Source organism: Nyctereutes procyonoides, unplaced genomic scaffold, assembly GCF_905146905.1.
Source record: "Nyctereutes procyonoides isolate TBG_1078 unplaced genomic scaffold, NYPRO_anot_genome, whole genome shotgun sequence".
Classification (NCBI taxonomy): Eukaryota; Metazoa; Chordata; class Mammalia; order Carnivora; family Canidae; genus Nyctereutes; species Nyctereutes procyonoides.
Window position 1 is genome coordinate 1,908,763 of NW_026575133.1, and position 27,162 is coordinate 1,935,924.

Sequence of the window (27,162 nt, forward strand, 5' to 3'; positions counted from 1 at the left end):
TGCAATCACTTCTCAATAGAGAAAACTTTCTTAGAAACTCACTGGGCTCAGAAGATTGGTTGGTAAATCAGAGAAAACTGAATTGCATGGTCTTAAGGGCTTACGTTGAGGTAGCCTTGGGGATCACCTGTTTCCAGGAGATATGCCATGCACTTAGATTACTTAGCTGTGTCAGAAAACCTGCTTCTTTTTGACCACATTATATCAACCATTAAACTTATACTGAGTCTATTTTTCTCATTAATCTAGCATCCATGATGCTATTCTCCTCTGAAAGTGTCCTCATCATTTCAACATATTTTCACTACCATTTAACATCTTAAAATGTTGTTAATGGTGATGATGTCTTTGGGGTTGAATTAAGATAATTTTTTTCTCTGTATTCTGTAGTGTATTTTCAAAGTTTGCTGCATAGAGCATATCTACTGCAACCATGTAAATAGCTGTCCATAGGCCATAAACTCCATAATAGGTCATTATTTTGATTTAAATAATCAATTATCTTTTAAAGAAATTAAAAAGAGAGAAAAAATGTTTTCTGTTTACTCTTTGGTTTCTTTATTTAAAAATGATTTTTATACTTACTTGTAAATTAGTGAAATTATTCATCACATAGTATGAAGTACATAATAGAAAAATTATATTAATAGGATCCTTATTTCAAGAGCTGCAGTAGTCATTCACGTATAAGGAAGAATTGGCTCGGATCCATTGTCTTCCCTTTCTCTGCTCTTCTGCAACAATCTGAGGTAATAGAAAATGATTATTTGCTAATTATTCTCAGTTTTTACCTCTGGTTGATAGAAACTTACTGTTTGTTTATCTTTGAATTAGATTCTGTGATTGACATGTTGGTAGGTCTGTTAAAGTGATCTTGTGTTTGAGTGCCACTGAGATGTTGGAGTGTTTAAATGTTTAGCTGTCTCAAGAGACCCCACAAATTTATTTCTTACATCTTTAGAGTGTTCATTGATAAAGAATAACACAGCTAGCCTTAGGTCTTTTTTTTTTTTTTTTGCATAGCCTTAGGTCTTAAAGCAACATTTATATTTGCATATAATAGTTTTTAAGGACTAGAGTCACAAATGTTCTTTAATTAATAATAAATGATTAATAATGTAGCTTTGTGACCATGGGTTCCAGGAATTTCAGCTCCTCAGTGTTGTTTATTGGTAATGAGACAAATGATTAGCACCAGTCTCTGTCACATTCCCACAAGACTCTCCTGTTGAGTTATGTAGCACAAATATGCCTTCATGACCAGCAAAATATAAAAGCTCCATCTTAGACTCCATTTTGGGTTTTGTTACTCACAGAGCTATGCCAGACGCAGAAGTTTCAGAAATAAATTTTCTACCTCAAGGAGCTCACTGCCTATAGAAGAAAACTAATACTTGAGTACAACCTGATAATGCTTTAGTGCCTTTGATAGGGGCATGAGATAGATACTACGAGAACATATGGTAGGGAGTACCTTATTCTTCCTAGCTTGGAGGATGTGGAGGGTATACAGAGGAGTCAGGGCTGAGTAAGATGGGTATGAGGAGGAGAATGAATGGTCAGTACAGAAGAGATAATTTTTTAATCAATTCCTTAAAGATGATTTGCCAAACAAAAGAGAGCATTTGACTCAGAAGGAATTATTTTCCATTCAGCTATTTGCCACAGAATATCTGACAGTGATTCAAGCGGTCTATTTATCTCACCTAAAAAGAAGTCTAGACAACAGTGCAGCAGCTCAGGAACATCATTACAGGCAGCTCAGGTGGCTCAACGTTTTAGCACCGCGTTTAGCCCAGGGCCTGATCCTGGAAACCCGGGATTGAGTCCCACATCAGGCTCCCTGCATGGAGCCTGCTTTTCCCTCTGCCTCTCTCTCTGTCTTGAATAAATAAGTAAAATATTTTTTAAAAAAGAACATCATTACATCACATAAATATCGTGTATCTTTCATCCTCATAATTGCAAATTGTTTAATGTACCTCCAGCCTCATATTCATGTTGTAGACAAGAGCAGGGTGAAGCAAGAAGGGGCAGTGCCTGTATCAGGAAAATAGACACTTTCTCAGAAAACCCTGGTGGACTTCTTACATTTATGTGACTTGGCCGCCATGTGCCTGTTATGTTGCTACCTAAAATTGTTGGTGAGAAAGGACAAAATGGATATTAGGGAGGAGAGGAGAAATGTCTGCGTAATGTGCCATCAAGAGGGATGTCATGTGGGAGCATGTTTCAAGTACAAGGGCAGGAAATAAAGAGCAATAGAAATTTAAGTTGTTGGAGGTACAGGGCTTCCTACATCTATAAATCTTTGGATATCTCTCACTCTCAGGCCAGACTCTAGGATAGATAGTTGAGAATGTGAACTCCAAAAATAGACAGACCTCATTAGCTGTCTGAATTTGCACAGATTACTTAAATTCTGTGAGCCTCAGTTTCCTTATCTGCAAAATGGAGATAACTCTATCGACTTCATTGAAAGATATGATCTATATCAAGCACTTGGCACAGTGCCTTGACCATAGTAAGTGCTCAATAACTATTAGCTATTACTATTAGTTATTATTATTGTAAATCAGCTCCTACCTCCACACACACATACAAGAATAGCCAGGGAAATATTAAAAAAGAAAACCATAGCTGGGGGCATCACAATTCCAGATTTCAGGTTGTACTACAAAGATGTGGTCATCAAGACGGTGTGGTACTGGCACAAAAACAGACACATAGATCAATGGAACAGAATAGAGAACCCAGAAGTGGACCCTCAACTTTATGGTCAACTAATATTCAACAAAGCAGGAAAGACTATCCCCACTGGAAAAAGACAGTCTCTTCAAAAAATGGTGCTGGGAAAATTGGACATCCATGTGCAGAAGAATGAAACTAGACCATTTTCTTACACCATACACAAAGATAAACTCAAAATGGATGAAAGATCTAAACGTGAGACAAGATTCCATCAAAATCCTAGAGGCAAACACAGGCAACACCCTTTTTGAACTTGGCCACAGCAACTTCTTGCAAGATACATCCATGAAGGCAAGAGAAACTAAAGCAAAAATGAATTATTGGGACTTCATCAAGATAAAAAGCTTTTGCACAGCAAAAGATACAGTCAACAAAACTAAAAGACAACGTACAGAATGGGAGAAGATATTTGCAAACGACGTATCATAAAGGGTTAGTATCCAAGATCTATCAGGAACTTATTAAACTCAACAGTAAAGAAACAAACAATCCAATCATGAAATGGGCAAAAGACATGAACAGAAATCTCACAGAGGAAGACATAGACATGGCCAACAAGCACACGAGAAAATGCTCCACATCACTGGCCATCAGGGAAATACAAATCAAAACCACAATGAGATACCACCTCACACTAGTGAGAATGGGGGAAATTAACAAGGCAGGAAACCACAAATGTTGGAGAGGATGTGGAGAAAGGGGAACCCTCCTGCACTGTTGGTGGGAATATGAACTGGTGCAGCCACTCTGGAAAACTATGTGGAGGTTCCTCAAAGAGTTAAAAATAGACCTGCCCTACCACCCAGCAATTGCACTGTTGGGGATTTACCCCAAAGATACAGACACAATGAGATGCCAGGACACCTGCACCCCGATGTTTCTAGCAGCAATGTCCAGAATAGCCAAACTGTGGAAGGAGCCTCAGTGTCCATCGAAAGATGAATGGATAAAGAAGATGTGGTCTATGTATACAATGGAATATTACTCAGCCATTAGAAACGACAAATACCCACCATTTGCTTCAACGTGGATGGAACTGGAGGGTATTATGCTGAGTGAAATAAATCAATCGGAGAAGGGCAAACATTATATGGTCTCATACGTTTGGGGAATATAAAAAATAGTGAAAGGGAATAAAGGGGAAAGGAGAAACATGAGTGGGAAATATCAGAGAGGGAGACAGAACATGAGAGACTCCTAACTCTGGGAAACGAACTAGGGGTGGTGGAAGGGGAGGAGGGCAGGGGGTGGGGGTGACTGGGTGAAGGACACTGAGGGGAGTACTTGATGGGATGAGCACTGGGTGTTATTCTATACATTGGCAAATTGAACACCAATAAAATATAAATTTATTAAAAAAAAGAAAAGAAATTGAAAAAAATATAATTATGTCATATGTTACACAAGTTACCTATCAATAAAAACTACATTTTGCCTGGTTTAAAAAAAAATCCCTCCTCTTATGGGCCTATGGGTTGTCCTTTCTGCTGTTATATTTTCTCTTCTCTTTCTAGACCCAATATAAAATGTAACATGGTCTTTTAGCATCTTCTCTGAGCCTGAAATGGATCTTCTAAGAACTTCTATGACTCTGTTAGGGTAACTTGCATCCTCATTTCATCCCTTTCTTACATTTGCCCTCTCCATATAGTGCATATAAGACAGGGACTCAGGGTGTCAAGGGTGTCTGTGAATAGACCACCATGGAGAACCTGATCATTCTTGTGCAGGTATATATTAATAGACCTAGCACGTACTTACCCATGCAAACCTATTTTCTCCTACAGTATAGAAGACTATACTGTACTTGCTGATGTATATATTTGTACAAAATCTATTATATTGCTATATTCTTTCAGATTAGTGGAACATTTCAAGTAAATATTCCACCAGTTTTGCTTGGATATACTTGGAGTAAGACTTATGTGTCTCCAAAAGAAGATAATAATGGGCAGAATTTAAAAGAATGTATTTTCTTAAATATTTTTGCTACCATTGAACCTCAAATATCATATGTCACCTGTAATCCAGAACTGAACAAGGTATGTTTTACATTGAATTGTTTTTATGTGTCCTATTAAAGAAATATAAACTGTCTTAAAAACTAGTAATAATAATTTCAAAGCTGGTAAAAATGAACATCGGTTCTTGATATTTTCCTGTGGGAAAACTATAGTACAATGTTGAAATATTTTGAATTTTATTTTAGTTTTCAGATCTAACAGATGTCTTGGAGAGAGCACAGATTTTCAAAAAAACTTGTAAGGCGATGTTTCCCAACCGAAGAATCACAACTACTGTCTTTAATAGTGAAGGGATACAGATCTTAGTAACAAGATATATCAAAGCATTAAATCCACCTCAGCAATTCCTGGATATGTTTCTTCATGATTCTAGTGCCACACTTGTAAGATACGTATTTTAGTAGCTTTGTTGATACATAATTCACATACATAAAATTCACCCATCTAGGGTGTACAATTCAATGGTCTTTAGTGTATTCAGAGTTGTACAACCATCACCGTAGTAAATTTTAGAACATTTTCATCACTCTAAACTTATATTCATTTTCATTTGTTTACAGTTTTATATTAACTTTGAGCATAACTTTCTTCCAAAATTGCTTTGCTTTCAAAGACAGTTTCCTGAGAGAGAAATCATTTATGTTGCAGTATGTCCTCCTGAACCCCACGTGGGGGAGAATATTTCTTTCAGATTCCCTTCATTCCTGCCCCCTTGGACTAGAGTCACTGTTGCTACAGGAGTTCATGTGACCACACTAGTTTTGTAACATTTCTACCAAACTTTGAAAAATGGCACAGAAAAATTCCTTTGACTTCCAGGCAAAGTTAACAGTTATGTTGCTAAAGGGGTTGTGTCCTTCTAAGGATTGCTTCTCACTGTATGTGAGAATAAAGAAAGTAGGTTATATTTTTCCCTGTAAACTGCCAATATAGCACTTCCCACTCCATCCCTATGTGACTTTTTCTTTATGCATATTTATTTACCAGCTGACAAGAAAGACATATACTCAAAATTGAATTTCATTAAAATGAAGATTTATTCACTCGACTCAAAACCTCCTTCCACTTTGAGAAAGGAAAATGTGATATCAAAAATATATCTCCTCTTTGAGAAAAGAATAAGCTTTGCTTAAAGGCATCCATGAAAAATTTCTTATATCTTTTGTTTATTTGGGTTTGATTGAGTCAATTGGTTCACCTCAGAATATTTATATTATTTGTCCACTATCAAGCTCCCTTAGCTGGACTCTTCAGGATAAAATCAGAAGTTCTAATTTAGGTTGCCTTTTGCTACACTCTGCCTTTCCATCATGAGTTATGAGTTTCTTCCTGCCTGTTTCCTGTCACCCAAAGTCCAAGGAGATAATAATGCTTTAGATTTATTTCAAAGACAATCTTTGTCTTTTTAAAAAATACATACAAATAACTCAGCAACTTTGCTCATGAGGGACTATGAACTAATTAAGTAATTGCAGGAAGTCAGAAACATGACCAATGCAGGAGGTAATTAGTGCACAAATAATGGTTATTATAAATCAGTGGAAATGTCAGTAAACTTTCTGTATTGACTCATTATTTATTTGTATCCCTTTCTCATTTCCTACATTAGTCTGAGTCCTTGTCTCCAGCCCTGTAGGGGGAACAGTCCACAGTTGCACCAACATTTTCCTACTTCAACAGCTTGTAACAAGCTTATATTAGTAAAAGTAATTCTGATAGATTTGGAACTTAAAAGCAAATCAAGGGCAGCCCCGATGGCGCAACGGTTTAGCGCCGCCTGCAGCCCAGGGCATGATCCTGGAGACCCTGCATCGAGTCCCACGTCAGGCTCTCTTCATGGAGCCTGCTTCTCCCTCTGCCTGTGTCTCTGCCTCTCTCTCTCTATGAATAAATAAATAAAATCTTTAAAAAAAAAAAGGCAAATCAAATTTTTGCTATTCTTCAATATTTTTCTTTAAAAAATTTAGCAGTTTTTTAAATTTTTTTAATTTAGCAGTTGTAACTTAAAGTATATATGTAATATATATAATGTATATATGTATACTATATATAACATATGTAATATATGTAATATATACCATGTTTAAAAATTTAATAATTTATTACAGTGAAGTGTAATGGTTAACAGGCATGCTCTGGAGTCCAGCTAATTTGGGCTTCTTCCTGCAAGACTCCATACATTGTGTTGGCTCTGTGACCCTGGGCAAATTATCTTAGCACTCTATGCTATTTCCTCTTCTGGAAAACAATAATAATAATAATAATAATAATAATATGTATTTCATGGGCTTGTGGGATACATTTAATGTGATGGTATTGCATGTAAAACACTGTGCTTGGTGATGTATATATATATATAGTATACAGTTAATAAATGTTTGCTAATATTATTCTAGGACCTCATTGCTCGCTTTGTATCTTTGATTCCTATCGTGCCTGATATTCCAGATGAAAATGATGGTTTTGATATATGGATGACATCAGAGGTAACAAATTGTATTTTATTTATTTTTAAGATTTATTTATTTATTTGAGAGAGAATGCGTGTGTGTGTGAGTGGGGGAAGGGGCAGAGGGAAAGAGTGTCAAGCAGACTCCCAATGAGCATACAGTGCTCACAACCCATGAGATCAAGACCTGAGTGAAAACCAAGAGTTGGATATTTAATCAACTGAGCCACCCAGGTGCCCCATTATGTTTTACAACTAAAATATATAGTACTCTTGCTTTTTTCCTAAAGAAACACTTTTTTTTAAAGAAACACTTTTTAAAAGTATTATGCACTTATGAAATACTTTGTCTTGTGAAATTTGAAAGCATTTGATAATTTAACATATCATTTTTAGCTCTATAACAATCCATAGAGATAATTCTTAAACAGGAACAATTTTATTCAACATTATAAATGGTAGCTTATGAATATTTTAATTCAGTGGGAATTCCAGGAGTATGATATTATGACATCCTCCAGAGAGAAATATGGTTTGTCACTATGGAGCTGGACAGATGCTGAGTCTAGGGCAAATATATTCCATTTCTCAGAAGCTTTCCTCAGTCTCCCCACATCTAAATGAAGAGCTTACATAGCAATGTTCTTTTTTAGCACTTGGATTAAAATTCTCTTTAGATCAGTTGCCAAATAGAATACAAGCCCCATGAAATATCTGAGACACATTTATACTAAAAATTTGTAGATTTAATTGGTCATCCTATTTTTTCCCAAAATCCAGCAACTCTAATTAGAGCAGTTTTTTCATTCCACCTTAAATTATATTTAGTTTTTTCTATACCACACTCTGTATATATAGCTCTCAAGTTTAATCTCTGAATGAAGAGGTAGTCCTGATTATTTATTTTTATATTTTTTATATACATTTAGCAAGCATTCAAGAAATAAGTTTTATTTGAAAAACTACTAGTATGACAGGAGCCTAAGAGAGGGGCACTTTCCACCTGGAACCAATGGTCCTGGCACTTCTCTAGAATGTTTTATTTATTTATTTATTTATTTATTTATTTATTTATTTATTTATTTATTTATTTATTTATGTTTTTTAAAGATTTTATTTATTTATTCATGAGAGACACAGATAGAGAGAGAGAGAGGCAGAGACACAGGCAGAGAAGAAGACTCCATGCAGGAAGCCCCACACGGGACTCGATCCTAGGACTCCAGGATCACGCCCTGGGCCGAAGGCAGGCTCAAACCGCTGAGCCACCCAGGGATCCCTCTAGAATGTTTTAGAGGCCAAAGTTGAGCTGAAATGGATTTAGGGGAGGCACCGGGCTAACTTAATAAGTCAGCTACCCAGTCTCCTGCTATGTGAGAACAAGGGAGACACAAGCATGTGTTTCCAGTGATTCAGTTATTAAAATCTAGTAGAACTCAAAGAGGTGTCATTAACTTTAGACTCTTCTGAGACTTTCAGACCTAACAGAATGTATTCATGGATATTATGATCCTGCAGAACATTGAAAGAACCTCTAAGATATCTAACAAATAACCATAAAAATAACTATTTGGGTAAATACTCGGGAATACTCCCGAGTCTTCCTCCTGCACACCCCCAATCCAAACAATGCTCCTAACCAAGAGGTTAGTGATTACAAGTGGGATTGATTACAACAGAATTCCTCTTGGCTAATGTCTTCCCACTGACGTGAACTCTTTAGCCATGAGATGCCCATGTTGTATGACTAACTAGACTGCCACAGGACAAGTGATATTTTCTCCTACCTAACACACAGTCTTAGGAGAAAACTAAACCTTGGTTAAATCCTCCTTCAACCACTTAAGAGCTGTATGACCTAAGATAAGGGATTATACAGGGATTTTGAATGGATAACATATATGCAAGGTATCTGGAACTCAGTATGTTAGTTACCTGTTCTCCCCTGTTCCCTCCTCTTATGACACCCAGTCAGGGGAGCCTCCTTGGCCTGACACTGAATACTACTGGTATTCTGCTCTTCACTCTTCTGTTCACACTTTTCTTTCAAAGGAGCACATTACCATCCTCCCTAATCTCCATTCCTCACCATCACATTCAGCCAGTGTGTACGACGTAGCCATATCAGTTTTTAAAACATTGAAATGCGGGGATCCCTGGGTGGCGCAGCGGTTTAGCTCCTGCCTTTGGCCCAGGGCGCGATCCTGGAGACCTGGAATCGAGTCCCACGTCGGGCTCCCGGTGCATGGAGCCTGCTTCTCCTTCTGCCTGTGTCTCTGCCTCTCTCTCTCTCTGTGACTATCATAAAAAAAAAAAAATTAAAACACTGAAATGCTTTCATACTGATTGGTAAATAGTCACTGCCAAGAGCTTCTGGGGTTCCCCCATCCCCCACCTCCCTGGCCACCAAAGCCCTTCCTCTAGGACTATACTGAACGGAAAGGCACAAGTCCTGTCTAAATGTTGCAGCTGCTATTCAATAACAATAGACTATTGCCATATAAACATTTGGGCCCATATATGTAGTTAGATCTTCTTGATTTTTTTAAAGGAAGCCAGAGCTCCCAATTTTAAAAAATATTTCAGGGCCAAGCAAAAAACACACTTACAGACTAGAACTAGATCATAGACTACCAGTCTACCACCTCTGCTATGCTTTCCTCTTTTGCTAGAACTGTTTTACTAGGCACCCTATATTTGACTACAGCTCTTTCAGTTGAAGAAGTTTCAGTCATTTTCCTGATTGGGCTTCAATTCAGTCCTCTTCCTCTCCTTGAGTTGAGAGCACTATGCTGGTATAAGACAAACCAAAGGATCCCTTCCTCTAAAAACTATGTGATTTCCTATCAGATGAGGTTTCTTAAAATAACAGTCTGTATGTCCCTGTTTGCCAAAAGCAGTTTAATATTTGTCCTAAATAGAAATATCCTATTTTTGGGTGATGAACTATTTGGTCACTTACACAGTATCCACATTAATTGTCCCATAGTAAAGGTGATCCCTATATTCCAAGTTAGTGTTCTCCACAGTGTTTTCTCAAGCAGAAGGTACCAGAGCTTTCAGCTTTTCAGTCAGTCATCCTAGAAACCTGGCAAAAATATGTGTGTTTGAAACTGGAAAGACTAGAGGGGCTCTCAATCTACCGGATGCTTATATTATTGATCTTTCTCTTCTTTTTCTTTTGGCCTTGTTCCTTTTGCTTTGCTTCAGCGCTGTATCAGTCTGGCTATTGGAAATAAGGAAGAGCATGCCATACTACTCTGTAATTTCTTTCTGTATTTTGGAAAGAAAGCTTTGGTCCTCCTGGGGACCTCAATGTTGGAAGTAAGTGCTGGAGTTAATATTTAAATAGTGTAAACAAAACTAATCGGCCTTCAGCTGCAAGTTTAAAAGACATCAACCCCGGTTTTCCATCTTTTCACAAGCTAATTGAGGAATTTCATGGGCAACCAGTTATTTAGTTAAGAGGATAATGATGGCTCATCAAAATGATCACAATGTAAAGAAAGGCTTTACTTTTGTCTGTAAAACTGTACTAATGATAGTGCTTCTTCATGGGGTTAAGAAGATATTAAGTTACATTGTGCATATGTGACACTGAGAACAGTACCTTGGTTCATGGTGCCATTTCAATAAATTTCACTTCAGTAAATGGTGATAGTGGTGGTGATGTAGTAATAGTTATAGTAGTAGTTGTAGAGGTTGGTAACCATCATCACCACCATCAATCATCTCTATACCTTTCTAATACTATATTTAAAAATCCTTAAGAAATACTTCCCCCTATTCTTCCTTGCTCAGTTTTAGTCATACAGGATGTGGGCCTGAAATTTGTTTACCTACCCAAAATTTTTGCAACTTAATTATATGCTCCTACATTCATACTTCCAGAATGCTATCTTCTTTTGGACTGTTCCTATTTCTACCACAAATATCTTGATAAGGCTAAAGATTTCCAGTCTGATGGGATCCCTGGGTGGCGCGGCGGTTTGGCGCCTGCCTTTGGCCCAGGGCGCGATCGTGGAGACCCGGGATCGAATCCCACATCGGGCTACCGGTGCATGGAGCCTGCTTCTCCCTCTGCCTGTGTCTCTGCCTCCCTCTCTCTCTCTCTCTCTCTCTCTGTGACTATTATAAATAAATAAAAATTAAAAAAAAAAGTTAAAAAAAAAAAGATTTCCAGTCTGGTTTTAGGCTTTCTGTTATTATCACTTATTTCTCTATATTTCCTTGGCATGGCTTATTATTTTTGTCAAAATTGCAAGCTAAAAGCCTGTGGTTAATTCCCAGCCCCCCCCCCTCACACACACACACACACACACACACACACGCACATGAAATTCTCCTGTGTAGTCTTTTTTTTTTTTTTTTCTCCTGTGTAGTTTTAAGTGTCACTAGATGGCAGTAAACGGTCGACAGTATTTCAACAAACATTTGCACTTTGGTTGCTCTGGCTGAGGTGAAACCTCTTCTTTACTGTAAAGATGAGCACAGTGATAAAGAACAAGAGCTTTGAAGAGTCCAGGCTACATGGCACGATGTTAAAATTTGTTTCTGAGAGTTGGTCAAAGAGGGATTTAAACCCAGCAATACCATTTACTAACTGTGTGATCTCAGCTTGTTTACTTCCCTGAGCTTCAGGTATCTTCTCCTTAAATGGGACTAATGCCATTTATCATTCTGCTAGACAAGCCCCTCCACCTCTTGACTCTATCTGAAAGATGGCCATAAAGATTACCCCCACCTCAAAGAATTTAGAGTGAATGCAAATGAAAAATTTAGTGTGAATGCTGAGCATGGTACCTGGTGCACATAAATTCCCAATAAATATTCAATAGTCTTTGTTATTATTATTACCTGAAATTGTTATTCTTTTCTAAGAAAACTTTGCACTTAAAAAGGTATATTCAGAACCAAATAATAACATAATGACTACTTTTATTCCTCAGATGGTTTCCTGTATACTTTCTCTCTAGCCTCTCATTCCAGATCTTGTTCTCAAAATTAACTTAACGGCTTTTTAACTTCACTTGGCTTTTTTCAGGGCATTAGGCAAGTGTCTACTTCCTAACTCTGTGTGGTGTTCCCCTTTAGTCCCCAGGTATATTCCACTCAAAGCAGGGCTAGTCCATATAGTGCCTTGTGTGAATTAGACCAAAGTATCCCTGCCTCAAAACACTTTAGAGCTAGCTGTTGGGAAATTATCACAGTATATTGATTTTTCTAGAACAACATGCTTTATTGCAGTGAGGGCACACCCTACAGGGCTATACATGGCTGCACCAGCTCAAAAGTTCTCTTATTTGAATCTTCATGCTGGTCTGGGCTTGAGGATTTCTGGAGCTTTGGGGTTTTTTTGCTTTTCAAAAAGAATTTGAAGACCCTAAGAAAAGACTTTTATAAATCAAAGATATCACATGCTTACATTATAGTTCCACATGCAAAAATGAGTTAAATCAACCACCCACCAAACATGACTTTAACTCTTTTTCCTCACACAGGGGCAAGTGGCTTATGTATTAACTCAAGAAACTAATGAATATTTGCTTTGGAATCCATTAACTGGGCAATGTCATAAGCAGTTTGACCCATTTTGTCCTTTACAAAGTGTAGACTGTTTGTTTGATGATGGAAATGTAAGTATATGGGGGGAAAATCTTATTTTGAGTTATCTCATCAAGAGTCAGTGACAGTGGTCCTCTACCCTGGCTCTACAATAGAAATGTATGGAAAACTTTGAAGAAACTACAGATGTTAAATTAGAATCCCTGGGATATGGGGTCAGGTAAATCTTTTATCCCTAAAGTTCCTCAAGTGATTCTGTAGTGCCTCCAAGGTTGAGAACCAGTTATCAGTGTAATGTTAACATACCCCTAGAATCCCTTTACCTCCTACCTCAGAACTTCCTTTGACCTCCACCACTTCATTGGGCAATAGAACTGTAAAATTTTGCTCCATCCTAACCAGGTAAGAGCTTTGTGCTCCCATGTGCCTATACTGATTTTATGGTAATGTTTTAATAGGTCTGGTTTAATATTCAACAAAATAATACACCAATGGCTGTACATTTCGACTATTTGAAGGAAAGTTTCTGGAAACAGTTGCTTCCAAAAAATTTCCAAGGGACAAAACCACATACCATACAGGTAAATTCCAGGAGTGCTGTATTTTACCACTGGTTCTAATCTTTACCAGTCGTGCCAGCTCTTGTTATGTTTTTATAGCTGATTGTGTATTGATTTACCTGGCAATTTAATAAAATCTAGTTTTCTTTGCCATCCATCCTGAGTTTGGGCTATTCTGGTCATACTCCTCTATTTGCAAAAAGGAAGAATTAAGAATGTATCATCTTAAATGTGAATTTAGATTTTAAAATAAAAATTTTTATTATTTATTCTAAAACTGAAAATATAATGTTAAGATGTTGTGGTAAGTGTACTTTGACCTAGCCCTTCTGTTCCACATCCATGGCAATGATAAAATATAAAAATTGAAAAATAGAAGGCTTATTTGAGCTCCAAACCATGACAATTGTCTCATGGAATAGAAACAGGACAGAAATACTAGCAGTGAATAGGGCTGAACAAGTGACAGAAGTAGGGTCTGAAAATGGTTCATGAAATCCAGGGAACCAGAGTCAGTCACTTTTTGAAGCCAGGTGTTGTGATGGGACTCCCTACTTCACTACTCTTGAAAGAAGATGGGGAAGAAAAGCTACAGACTCACTCCCTGGAGCATAGGAGGCAAGAGGTGGAAGCACAGACCTGAAGTCAAGAACCATGGAACAACGATCAGACGGCTCAGCCAGTGGATCTGGATGTATTCAGTGTTACTTTGTGAGGGCACTCCAAATTTCACTTCAGTGGCTGTTTCTGCATTAGGGCCATGGTATGGCAGGGTGCGGGCTATTGCAAAATCCATAGACTAAGAGCTGCGAGCCCAGAGAAAGTGAGAGAAAAAAATAGAGAAATAGGCAGAAAACAATTCATAGAAGTAGAAATTTGAATGCTCAATCTCACAATCAGAGAAATACAATTTAAAACAATAAAACACTACTTTGCATGTATAACACTGACAAAAAAATTTTAAGAGTGATCATACCAAGTGTTGGCAAAGAAGCAGAGAAATGGTGGGAGGATAAATGGCTATAAATATTTTAGAAAACAGTATGATGATATCTGATAAAATTGAAGATGCTCGTTTTGATCCACCAATTCAGCTTCTAAGTATATACCACACAGGAACATGCCAGGAAGACAAGTACAGTAATGTTCTTTATAGAATTGCAAGAAAGAAAGAAGAAAGAAAGAAAGAAAGAAAGAAAGAAAGAAAGAAAGAAAGAAAGAAAGAAAGAACAATTAATCAACCAGAAAAAGAATATATGAATTATGGAAGTACTCATACAGGCAGTCCTGGTGGCCCAGCGGTTTAGCGCTGCCTTCAGCCCAGGGCGTGATCCTGGAGATGTGGGATCAAGTCCCACGTCAGGCTCCCTGCATGGAGCCTGCTTCTCCCTCTGCCTGTGTCTCTGCCTCTCTCTCTCTCTCTCTGTCTCTCATGAATAAATAAATAAAATCTTTAAAAAAAAAAAAAAGGAAGTACTCATACTATGAGATCTATGTAGTAGTTAAAAAAAAATGAACCAATTTATACTAGTTCTCAACTTGGACTGTATATCTATTACATCAGAACCCCTGAGGGTAGAACTCACACATCTATATTATTTAAGCTCCCCAGGTGGGACACCTGGATGGCTCAGTGGTTGAGCATCTGCCTTTGGCTCAGGTCTGATCCCAGGGTCCCGGGATCGAGTTCTGCATTGGGCTCTCCACGGGGAGCCTGCTTCTCCCTCTGCCTTTGTTTCTGCCTCTCTCTCTGTCTGTCATGAATAAAGAAATAAATCTTAAAAAAAAAAAAGCTCCCCAGGTGATTCCAGTGTGCAGCTGATGTTGAGAACAACTGTTCTAGAGCCATGCACATCGGCATGAATAAATATTTAAAAAGTAACATTAAGCAAGAGAAAGAATATGCGAAATGACACATAGAGTACAAAATCATTTATATAGAGTTTGAAAACTATGTGTTGTTTATCTAAATGGAGACACATAGTGATAATGTAAAAGCATTCATAGGAATGATAAATACTAAATTTAGATTAAAGGTTACCTTTGGAGACAGAAAAAAAGGAATGAGGCAAGGGAACAGCATACAAAGTATGTCAAGTTTGTCTGTAATGTTTTACTTCTTTTTTTTATTTTTTTTTAAATTTTTTTTAAAGATTTTATTTATTTATTCATGAGAGACACACAGAGAGAGGCAGAGATACAGGCAGAGGGAGAAGCAGGCTCCATGCAGGGAACTCGACATGGGACTCAATCCTGGGTCTGAAGGCAGGCGCTAAACCACTGACCCACCGGGCTGCCCATACTTCTTTAAAAAAAAAAAATCTAAAATAAATATGGACAGATGTAAATATTAGATATAGCTAAGTGGTAGGTATGTTGAGTGGATGTTCATTACATTATTCGCAATGCTTGTCTGTGTATTTGAGGTATTTCACAATATCAAAAAGAATGCATAGCGGTTGCAGGGAAGGGATCAAACAGTACCAAACTGTATAAAGAATGTCTCTCCCCTTCAACATCTTTTTCCCACACTAAGAAATAACCACTTTTAGTAGTAACTTGTGCGTCCTTCTAAACATTCTCCACATGATGCAAGCGTGTAGATATATATATATATCCTGTTTGTAAAGTCATTTTTATTTATTTATTTTATTTATTTATGATAGTCACACAGAGAGAGAGAGGCAGAGACATAGGCAGAGGGAGAAGCAGGCTCCATGCACCGGGAGCCCGACGTGGGATTCGATCCCGGGTCTCCAGGATCGCGCCCTGGGCCAAAGGCAGGTGCTAAACTGCTGCGCCACCCAGGGATCCCTGTAAAGTCATTTTAAAGGAGAAATGAAACGTGCTCATCTCTCTTGAGCAAACAACACTTGCAGCATCCACAGGCAAAGCCTTGCTTGTCCCCTCCCAGAGTTGTGACTGATGCATTGCTGCCTCCTAGGGGGGAGAATGGTATATTTAGAGATGAGGTTTTTTTGTTTACTATTAATCACTCTATTAGGGGTTTAGTGAACATTCCTTGTATGACTGCTATGAGCCAGTGTTACATCAGGCATCAGTACTACAAGGAGAAGACATGTCTCAGTATTCCCGAGACTTGTGTTCTTAAGGGGGAAGGAAGTAAGTGAGCGATTGCAGGACAGAATGGTAAATGTGATTACAGAAGAAATGTGTGTTCTTTGGGAGCATGCAGCAGGAGGACCTGAGGGGAAGGACAGTTACTGGGGTTACTGGAGCTTTTTGGGGGGGGGGGGAAAGGATGATAGGCAAAGTGAAGGCGGTGAGCAGGAGCTGGCCTGGAGGGCCATCATGGTAGAGAACAGTGCCAGCAGAGAGAGGACACAGCAGGCATGCAGACCTGCAGCAGAAGGAGGGATCTGTGGAGCTGTCGGAAGGCCAGCTTGGCTGCTGCCAGGGAGCAAAGAAGACAAGCTCAGAGGTGAGCAGAGTCCTGCTAAGGATGTGGACCTTTGTCCTTAGGGCAGTCAGAAGCCAACAGCATGAAGGCCAGGGCTGCCACGATCAAAATTGTAGTTTTTATAAAGCCACTTTGCCTGAGTATGAAAACTAAACCTTTTCCCAAATTGAATCTATAAATATAAAACTCAGAACTGCATTCAACTTGTATCTACTACTGATTTATTTCCTGTGGGTTAATGGTTCTCAATCTTCTGTCTTGCCACAAACACACCCAAGTAAACTGCTATCTGTAGTGAATAGTGTTTTTTTTTTTTTTATCACAATTGCAAACACAAATTTGAGTGTGTAAGATGAACATCTGGGTACTCGGAGATGAAGTTAAAAGGGAAATCTTGAAGTTTTAAAAGATATGAATTCCCTGAAAGGAAGGGGCCTTTGCCAAAAAAGGAAAGGGAGACTAACACCTCATAAATTTATCGAGTTAACATAACCCAGGCCTCTCTTTTGGGCCTGAAGGTGGCCTAACTAATCCCTACCTGCTGGAGGGAGGAGGTGGGGAGAAGCAGGGAGGCACTGGAGGACTGGACAGTGGTTGGTGACAGCCATCAAGGCATTGGGTTTGCCCGTCCTGTCTGGGATAGTTGGTGGTCCTATTAGGTGACAGTGGAGTTCATTGTTCCCTTCTTCCTGTGTCTCTCATCTCCTGCTCAGATGTGTTGTGGGGAAATCCCTGTGCCTGGGACTCTTCTCACATCTGTCCAGGGCAGGCACCAGAACCCTGTTGGCTTTGCTGAAACATGGAGTGTTCAGCTTCGCCCCCTGAATTTCTGATTCAGTGGGTCCCATGTGGGGGCTAACAAGTTCCCAGGTGTAAGGCTGCTGGGCCGGGGGGCCACATTTTGAAACCACTGGCTTTAGATCATCATGTGACAGACTGAATCTTCTCAATCACTCCTGAAATATTCTAGCACCTAGAGGTCTAAGAACTGTTGCCTGCTTTTTGCACGACCCTCCTTCCACTCATGTCCCTGTCTCTACAGCTGTCTCTATTTCTCAATTCAGGAATGCCTAAAGTAAAAATGTTTAAACTCAGTTCCTCCTTCTTGTCCATGTGAGCCCTGGGAGATAGGGCAGAGAGGACTGGTTTGGGTGGTAGACTTAAGGAGTCCTCTTTCCACATAGCAATCCTGCAGGGCAGGGAAGGGAACGTGGGAGAACGTGGTAGGGCATGGCTCTCTGCTGTTTTTACAGTGCCTGGAGCAAAGGCTTGGAGATAGGGGAGATTGAAATGGACACACACACACAAAGACCTGGCTCCTGCCAACTGAGAAAAAAGGAGATTCAATCAAAGAAGGAAGATGATAAACCATGTTGAAAGAGTAGTAGTAACAATAATACCTGATTTTATTGAACAATATGTGCCGGTTTTGTTGTATTATTTTATTTCAAAATCTTCACAAGACCTAGGGAAGTGAGTACTATTATTGTCCCTCTTTTAAAGATGTGGTAACAGAGACTCAGAGAGATTAAGTAACTTCACCAAGACCCCAGTTAATAAGTGGAAGGAACTAGAGCAGCTGCCAAAGACTATCTGGAATAATTAATAAGCATGTCAAGTGCTTCTTTGAATTAATGGATATGGGCAGCAGATCTATCTTTACCCAGGAAAAACACCTTTGTAAATCCATTCCTCGCCCCATGCTCTGGTAAAGTAGTGTTAAAAAGCACTGTGATCTATGTTTTACCTTTGTGCTTCTGTGGTGGAGGGATTTTGCCACGTGAAAGTGGTTTGGGTTCCCCTCATTATAATTAGCACTCCAGGGGTGACTGTGATGTAAAGGTGGTCTCCCTAGGAGCCTTTCTAACTTTCAATTGCCTATATATTTCAGCCTGAAGAAATAATTTATTGTGAGACTAGTAAAAGCATGATAGAAGATCTAAAGAACAGGTATAACATTTATTTATATGTTATGATTGCTATGTTTCTCCCCAAATCTTTCAGCCCCCTTTCAACCTTTTAGTCCTCTACCCCAGTCTGTCAAAATAACTATTCCATTCAGCAATAGAAGTGGAGTTTTTTAAAAAAGATTTTATTTATTTATTCATGGGAGACACACACAGAGAGGCAGAGACACAGGCAGAAGGAGAATCTGGCAGGGAGCCCAGTGGGGGACTCGATCCCAGGACTCCGGGATCACGCCCTGAACCAAAGGCAGATGTTCAACCACTGAGCCACTCAGGTGCCCCAGAAATGGAATTTACAGTAGTTTGTTCCACTGAGTCATCTGTCTTTTGGTATGTGCATCAAAAACCCTTCTACCTTTCCAGAACACTTCTTAAAAAGACCATCTAAGTAAAAAAATGATTGCCTCTGGAAACATTGTGGGGCTGCTATTGGGAAGTTCTTGATACAGACTCCTGTTGATGTTATAGTAATAATAATGTGGTAGTTAATACTTCTGGAAAGGACATGAAGGTAAATGGCCCACCACTTGGAGTATGGGAAAAACATCCAAATCTGGTGTTAATGTGAATACTGTCCTATCCCCAGCCCCGGCACTGCCTCCTTCCCTACACACACACACACACACACACACACACACACACACACACACACGTAGCCTAAGGATTTATTCCGTCAAGCTGAACAAGTTTATCAAAGCCACAAATTTTGCAGCAGGCCTTACTCCTACTGCAAATGTGTCAGAAGCTTCTAGATCTTACTGCCTCCAGTGACTCATGCTGACATAGTAGGCTGCCATATAAGCCGCTGCCCACTGATCAAAACAAAGCATGACAAAAATAATTTTGCTGCTCCCTTCCCTCATGAGCACACAACTCCCACTTCTTATTGCCTTCCTTTTCCCCCAATTCTTAACAAAAAAGGAAGAAATGCAGTTGAGAAACGATTGCCAACTTCTGGTTTTTATCAGAATCACTTCTAGAACTGTTTAAAAATACAGTTGCCAGGGTCCCCGACCAGACCTGCTTAATCGACATCCGGAGGTAAAATACGTTGCTAAAGCCTGACAGGCGATCTTGATGCTTAGCCCCTACTGAGACTGCAAACTCCAAACTGCTCAGTCACGCTACAGACTCAGCCCTGAGGAGACCGCCAGTGGCTTTTGTTTTTAAAGCACACACAGATTCTGTGCAGAGATGAGACTTCCCAAGTGGGCCCCATCAACAAACCTGCCCTGTCCCTGGATTAGTCGACCAGCAGGTATTGTTCTAGGGGCTGAATACACAGGCACAAATCCCTGCCCTTGTGGAGGGTACATTCTAGTAAGGTAACCTGATCGTCATACTTATCAGTCCGTGCCTTGTTTCCTTCCAACTCTGCCTGCTGAATCAACTAATCTAATCAACCCATCCCTGCTCACATCAGCCAGACCAGATATCTAAACTTTTGTAAATGCAGTTTCTTGGAAACACCATGTTTTATGACAGGGGAGGGTCCTGGAGAATGGGGATGTCAGTCCAATGATCAGACAGGTAGGCAGCTGTCTACACACAGGTACCTGGAAAAGAGCCCTTGAGATCTCATTCTTGGCTACCCCAGGAAGCTTCTTGCTTTCCCAAGCCAAGCAAGAGCTTGTTTCTCCCCAACTTAAGTAATATGAACGATGGCAGATATCCTTAGCCCTAGAGGTCTGGCTCATCCTAAAGCAAAAACAATGTAATTCTCATATTTGAGTAAACTGACAAAACTCTTATCACATTTATGAAACGGGTTGTAATTTGTCATAAACTAACCTTTGCATTGTTACGTTAGGATTGAAAGGACTCTGAAATGTAAAATGATGGAATGGCGACCTAAACAGCCGACACGTTGGAATCGACAATGTACTTATATTTTGCAAAAAATTCTTCCTAAACTAGAACTTGGCACTGGAAGCTTTGTATCATCTGAAGAAGAGAGTGAATTTGAAAGACTGCTACAATTTTATTGGGTGTGTGTATGATTTAGTGCATTAATGGCATTTGTTTTATCTATGTTGTTCATTACTTGGGAACAGTAACCTCAAATATCCCTCAAGTGCTTTTTATCTTGATCCTAGATAATAGATGATATGGCATTAAAATACATTTATTTATAGAATAAAAAATTTCAAGTATACCAAACAACTATTACCATGACCACAATGCATGACATTTTCTTGGAATCAGTCATATTGATGATTGTGGTATATTACATAAACCACAACCTTTGGAAAGAGATGACCAAAAGGAAATCACCTGCAACTAAGAAATTGAAAGATGATCCCTCGGTGGTAGTAATAAAACAGATTCCCTCTCACTGGTTCTGAGCCCGAGGACTCCAGGCAAGCTTTAATATCTTTTATAATATACAAATCTATGTACCCAGCCTGGACTTCTCTCCTGACCTCCTCTCTTATATATTTACCAATGCATTTAACATCATCCTGGATGGTTAAAAGGCATCTCAAACTCAACAAGTTCATAACCAAACATGGTGGGCATTTGGTATATTGCTAGGGTCCTCTCCTCTTTTTTTTCCCCCACCTACCCCCAATTCTGAGCATTCTCTCACTGAGAACTCTCTCTTCCCTAAGAACTGGTCCAGTGAGGATTTGAAAGCCCCAGCCTCCCAAGAGTGAGTTTCTTTCCCCCTCTATCATCCCAAACGCTAGGAGATATCTCCTAGGGAAACCCTTTGAGAGAAGAAAGGAAGGAATCTGTTGGTGTTGAGTACTTAGGCTGTCAGGGAAGGATCTGCAAGTGCTACTTATTCATGAAGAGGGAGGAAGTTGTTTTTTTTGCATTAAAAAAATAGAATTAGGGGTAAACAGATAAGCAAAGCAATATAAGCCAAGGTTTAAAACTTGGAGTTTCTTTGTAAAATTATGTTTAATAACACACAATCAGGGGCACCTGGGTGGCTCAGTGGTTGAGCTTCTGCATTTGGCTCAGGTCGTGATCTCAGGGTCCTGGGATCCATTCTCACACTGGGCTCGCCATAGGGAGCCTGCTTCTCCCTCTGTCTATGTCTCTGCCTCTCTCTGTGTGTCTCTCATGAATAAATAAATAAAATATTTTAAAAATAATAACACACAATCATAAACCTGAGCTGAATCATGTGGCTTGGATTCAAACCCTGGTTCAACCACTTGCTAGCTTTGATCAAGTTACCTAACTTCTCTCTACTTTCCACCCATTGGGCAAGATAAACAGGAATAAAAATCATTATCTGGTTTGTGGTTATGGTGAGGATTAAATGAGCTGACATTTGCCACAGCACCTAGCACTTAACAAGTATTTAGCAAATGTTATTTGTATTCTATGTGCCAGGCACTGTGTTAGGCACTGGGTTTATGACCATAAACAAGACAGATATAATCTTGTGAATTCATAGAGACTATAGGCTAATGAGACAGACCATAAAGCATGTAATTGCAATATATTTCATTAAATAAGTTAGGGAAGGATAGCATCCTATTGCAACCACATGGAAAGAACACACGAACAGATTTAAGGATCAAGAAAAGCCTCCCAGGGGCACCTGGGTGGCTCAGTCAGTTAAGTGTCTACCTTCTGCTCAGGTCATGATCCCAGGGTCTTGGGATAGAGCCCCACAATGGGCTCCCTGCTCAGCGGAGAGCTTGCTTCTCCCTCTCCTTCTGATCCTTCCCCTTTTGTGCTCACTCGAGCTCTCTCTGTGTGTCAAATAAAATCTTAAAAAAAAAGAAAAGAAAAGCACCCTGAAATAAGTAGTCTAAGGCTTGAAAGAGGTTTATGATTGTTTGTGTATTATTAAATAGATAATGTTACATACAACCATGTGCCATAATCCTTTAATCCTGTCATGTGGTTGTCACTTAAGAAATATGAACCAAATCAGTGTTAAATGAATTCTTCCATAATGCTCATTTAGATACCTCATTTTAGGACCAAGTAATTTTTTTCATTGTCAGTTTGCTATTCTAGAAAGGGTGCAAGTATGTGGAATATGGAGGGTGCATGCTCTGTTATCAGTTCTGGCTCTGCTCTTCTCTCTCTCTGGAAAGTGGGGATTATAGTAGAACTTACTTCATAAGGTTGTTTGAGAATTAAATGTGTGTGTGAAGCATTTAGTACTGTTCCTAGAACATCATAAGCACCTATAAAAATAACTTATTATTTTTTGGCTACCATTTTCTGAGGCTTCTGTAATATTTTTGTATACAGTGATTCTTGATTACTTACATAATTGTATCATGGGTTTACACGTTATTCTGTCTTTTTTCTAGGTCACAGGATTTCCTATCCAGATGCCATACACTGATGTACAGTCAATTATTGATGCTGTGTATCAAACTGGAATTCATTCTTCTGAATTTCCCCAGACAGAATTTGCTCTAGCTGTATACATTCACCCATACCCAAACAACATATTATCTGTGTGGGTCTATTTGGCTTCCTTAGCTCGATATCAGTAAAAAGGAAGAAGGGAAAAGGAAAAGAAAAAAAGTGCTCAAGACTTTTCTGGTACCTTAGGATTTTGCTACTTATCCTTAAGTCCAGCCAAGTATGAACCCAAGTTTTGGTTCTTTTATAGAGTTGGGCACCATGGAGACTCACTCTCTGAACCTTTGAGAATGAGTATAGATGATCTCCCAGCCAGGGACCTCTTCAAGGAGAATGCTTTGGGTAGTCTAGTAGCCTTGGTTCACTCTCTACAGTAGGTCTTTATTATGGGAAAGAAGCAATTCTGGCCCCTCCCTTTGAAGCCAGGATTACTCAAGTTGTAGGCTTCATACCATCCCCATCAAATCACCTGGGGAGCCTTGTTGAAAATGCAGATTCTAACATCCCCCTAAGACCTACTGAATCGAACTTCTGGGAGTGGAGCTCCAGAACCCACATTATGGTAAACGAGATCTCCAGATAATTCTAATGACCTATTAAGAATGAGCCCCCAGCCTTACAGAATGTTTTCATTACCAAAGTGAGCATGGCACATTTGATGCTGGTTCTGATGCCATTCCAGGTAGAAGTTATTTAAGTACAAACTTGAGGTCATTGCCTCTTACAAGATAAAAGATTATTGCACTCTTGTAGAGTAAAAGGAAAATCTGCCAGGTTTGGCTGAGGGCTGAGGCGAGTTTCTGGGGGCTTCCTAAAAGTTTTCACTTGGGTTGCTACAGACCTTAAGTTCTTTCAGCTCCAAGGAGAGGCTTGCTGAGTTTGGAAGGGGCTCCTAAGAAACTCTGTCTGATACACTTTGCTGATTCCATGAGAAAGAGAGAAAACGGTCTTACCAAATCTCCAGACTTCTTTTTCCTTTTGTGAGTAATCTGCCTCTAGCACTCTTCTGCAGCTTTCCTATCCCAGTGGTTGTTCCAAGGAGGCCTATCTAGATCCTAGGAGCCTCAAGAGAGAGGGGATAGGGATGTTGAGTCAGAAGCGCTGCCCTTTCCTTTTATTTAAGTGTTGTATGCTTCATTGAAAAAGATATTTATACACTTTACTTAAATGGCACAGAACAATTTATTTTTGAAAAACCAAAGGATACAGATTTCCAAAGGTTGATGAGAGCACTTTTATATGAGGTAAAAACAGGAGAAAGAAAATTCACCTATCACAGTGCAGGTGTGCTGGAGCCTATTGGGTCACTTTCACAAGCAGAGATCCCAGGTTTATCCCCAGGGAATCCTCAGTCTGAATTCTGTCCTGCAATGTGCCTGCATGGGCTACCAGAGAAGATCTCATTTATTTGCAGTGATGTTAGTCTTGGACCCGACCCAACTTGAGATTACTAGAAGAGTAAAATAAAATCGTAGTAATGTAGGTAAAGAGTGCTTTCTCTCCAAGGATAAAACCTAATTGTGTGTGTTTCTCTGGCATGCATACAAAAATTGATTAGAATTCTTGTTCTTATTTGAATGTTTGTGTTTAAATGCTAAAGGAAGTTTTGTTATTAACAAGTCTCCCGCAATGATTGGGGTAGCATAAAATGTCAATGAAAAAACAAGGTTACCAAAAAAATACTGAACTCATGCAATTTATTTCTGTGACACCTTCAGCATTTACCTATTTTGCCAGTTGTTTATGGTTTTCAAATTGATAGGCCACTTATGAGTAAGGTAGAAAGTGTTCATAGGCAAGCATAGAGGACCCTTCTGTATCATATCCCTTTCTTTTTCTTACAGGTGTCTGGATTTCTCAACTAAAATTTTTTCCTTAAAATTTTTGAAATTGTCTGTAATCATTTTTTTTCCATTTGTCTACTTTAAAGATACATGATTTTATTTTTAAGTTTTTAATTCCAGTTAACATACAGTGTTATATTGTTAGTTTCAGGTATATAATAGAGTGATTCAGTGGTTCCATCCATCACCCTGTGCTCATCATGAGAAGTGCCCTCTTTAATTCCTGTCACCCATTTAACCCATCCTCCCACTTACCTTTCCTCTGGTAACTGTAAGTTTGTTCTCTATAGTTAAGAGTCTGTTTCTTGGCTTCTCTCTCGCTCTCTCACTCTCTCACTCTCTCATTCTCCCTCCCTCCTTTTTGTTATTTTTATTTTTTTCCTTAAAAAAAATGAATGAAATCATATGGTATTTGTCTTTCTCTACTTATTTCACTTGGCATTATACTCTCTAGCTCCATCTATATTGTTGCAAATGGCAAGATTTCATTCCTTTTTGTGGCTGAATAATAAATATTCCAGTATGTAATATATCTATCTACCACATCTTCTTTATCCATTCATCAATCAGTGGACATTTGGGCTGCTTCCATATCTTGGCTATTGTAAATAATGCTGCTATAGACATAGAGGTGCATGTTTCCCTTTGAATTAGTATTTTTGTATTCTTTGGGTAAATACCCAGTAGTGCAACTGCTGAATCATAGGGTAGTTCTTAAAAATACATGATTTTAAATGTAACATCTAATTTTAAAGTTCTTTAAATCATTCCACAAATATAAATGGGGCATCTATTATGTACCAGACACTTCGGTATGTGCTAGAGTACAGCAGCAAAAAGACAAAGGTCTCCCCTCTGAAGCTTATATTCTTCAGGGGAAATGCACCATAAGCAAAAAAAAAAAAAAAGTAAGTGAGATAATATCAGTGTGTACTGAGTGCTATAAAGTAAATAAACAGGATGGCACAATAGGGAAGGACATTGGTGGGGATGGAGGGAATAAGCAGAGTAGTTAAGTCCTCTCTAAAGAGACAGTGTTAGAGCCAAGATTTGGAAAATGACTTATCAACTGGAATTTTATTCAGTTGCATGGAACAGATACCTAATCACGGTAGTTTTAACCAAATAGAAATTACTTTTTCCACATAACTGCCAAGTCTAGAGGAAGCAGTCTGATATAGTTGATCTGTGATGTCATAGGTGTACTAGCCTTCATCTTCTTGGTATCTCTAAGGAGGCTTCTGTCCATTAGCTCTGTAGCTTTCAAACTTCAGCATGCTTAAGCTTCACCTGAACAGCAGTTGACACAGATTGCTGAGCCTTAACCCTCAGCCCTCAGAGTTGCTAATTCAGTAGATTTGGGGTAGAGCCCAGCAATTTGCATTCACAACAAGTTCCCAGGTGATACTGGGGCTGCTGGTCTGGGGACCAAAACCTAAAGAACCTTTGCTTTAGCTTCACATCCGTTTCCATGGTAAGAAAATACAGAAAGAGAAGGCGGAGGTCAAGGACGCAGCTGGTGTAACTCTTTTAAAAAGCTTCCCAGGAGGCCATCCCTAGTAACTTTCACTTATATACCATCCACCAGAATTATCACCCTAGCTACAGGGGAAGCTTGGAGGTCAAGTATTGTAAATGAGATTTTGCTGTCGCAGTAAAATCAGTGTTCTATTGTAAGGAAGAAGGGGAGGGTGGCTTATTGGGTAGGCATATGTGGCTTCCACAGATGAGAGGAAGCCAATAGTGCCAACCTATAGCAAAAGCATATCAGGCAGAGAAAACTGCAATCGCAAAGGCCTTGAGTCCAGAAAGAAACTTACACAGGGAAGGCACAGTAGAGGCACATAAAGTTGGAGAGGCAAAGATCAGATCACATTCGTCATGGTAAGGAATTCAGATTTTATTTCATGTACAAGAGCAAATCTCCAAAAGGTGTTGGAGTAAGATATTTTTCTTTTTCAAATTTAAGACTACTTTAAAAATTACTTCTACAGATACTTATTATTTTATGTAATTGCATAAATATGATCATGTTTTTAAAGTGTGACTTATTTTTTCTCTTTTCTTTTTCTTTTTTGCTTGGGTACCTATCCCATGGTTCTCTCTCCTCCATCCACCTTGTTCACTTCACTCGCCTGTCCACTAACCAAGTATGATCCTTCCACTTACTATCATTTTCAAATATACACATATATATACATCTTTGTGTATATATATATGTGTGTATATATATATAT

The 27,162-nt window shown here is 39.0% G+C and overlaps 1 protein-coding gene across 1 annotated transcript in view; it reads left to right on the forward strand.

The window, feature by feature from the left end:
- CC2D2B (coiled-coil and C2 domain containing 2B) overlaps positions 1 to 23,212 on the forward strand; it is a 106,866-nt gene extending 83,654 nt beyond the window's left edge. The window contains exons 25-34 of the mRNA XM_055300174.1: positions 651 to 749; positions 4,611 to 4,793; positions 4,961 to 5,158; positions 7,172 to 7,261; positions 10,435 to 10,548; positions 12,726 to 12,860; positions 13,248 to 13,370; positions 18,662 to 18,720; positions 20,548 to 20,725; positions 23,024 to 23,212. Coding sequence (XP_055156149.1) covers positions 651 to 749; positions 4,611 to 4,793; positions 4,961 to 5,158; positions 7,172 to 7,261; positions 10,435 to 10,548; positions 12,726 to 12,860; positions 13,248 to 13,370; positions 18,662 to 18,720; positions 20,548 to 20,725; positions 23,024 to 23,212 — 1,368 coding nt within the window. The remainder of the gene's footprint in view (positions 1 to 650; positions 750 to 4,610; positions 4,794 to 4,960; positions 5,159 to 7,171; positions 7,262 to 10,434; positions 10,549 to 12,725; positions 12,861 to 13,247; positions 13,371 to 18,661; positions 18,721 to 20,547; positions 20,726 to 23,023) is intronic.
- The last annotated feature ends 3,950 nt before the right edge of the window (positions 23,213 to 27,162 follow it).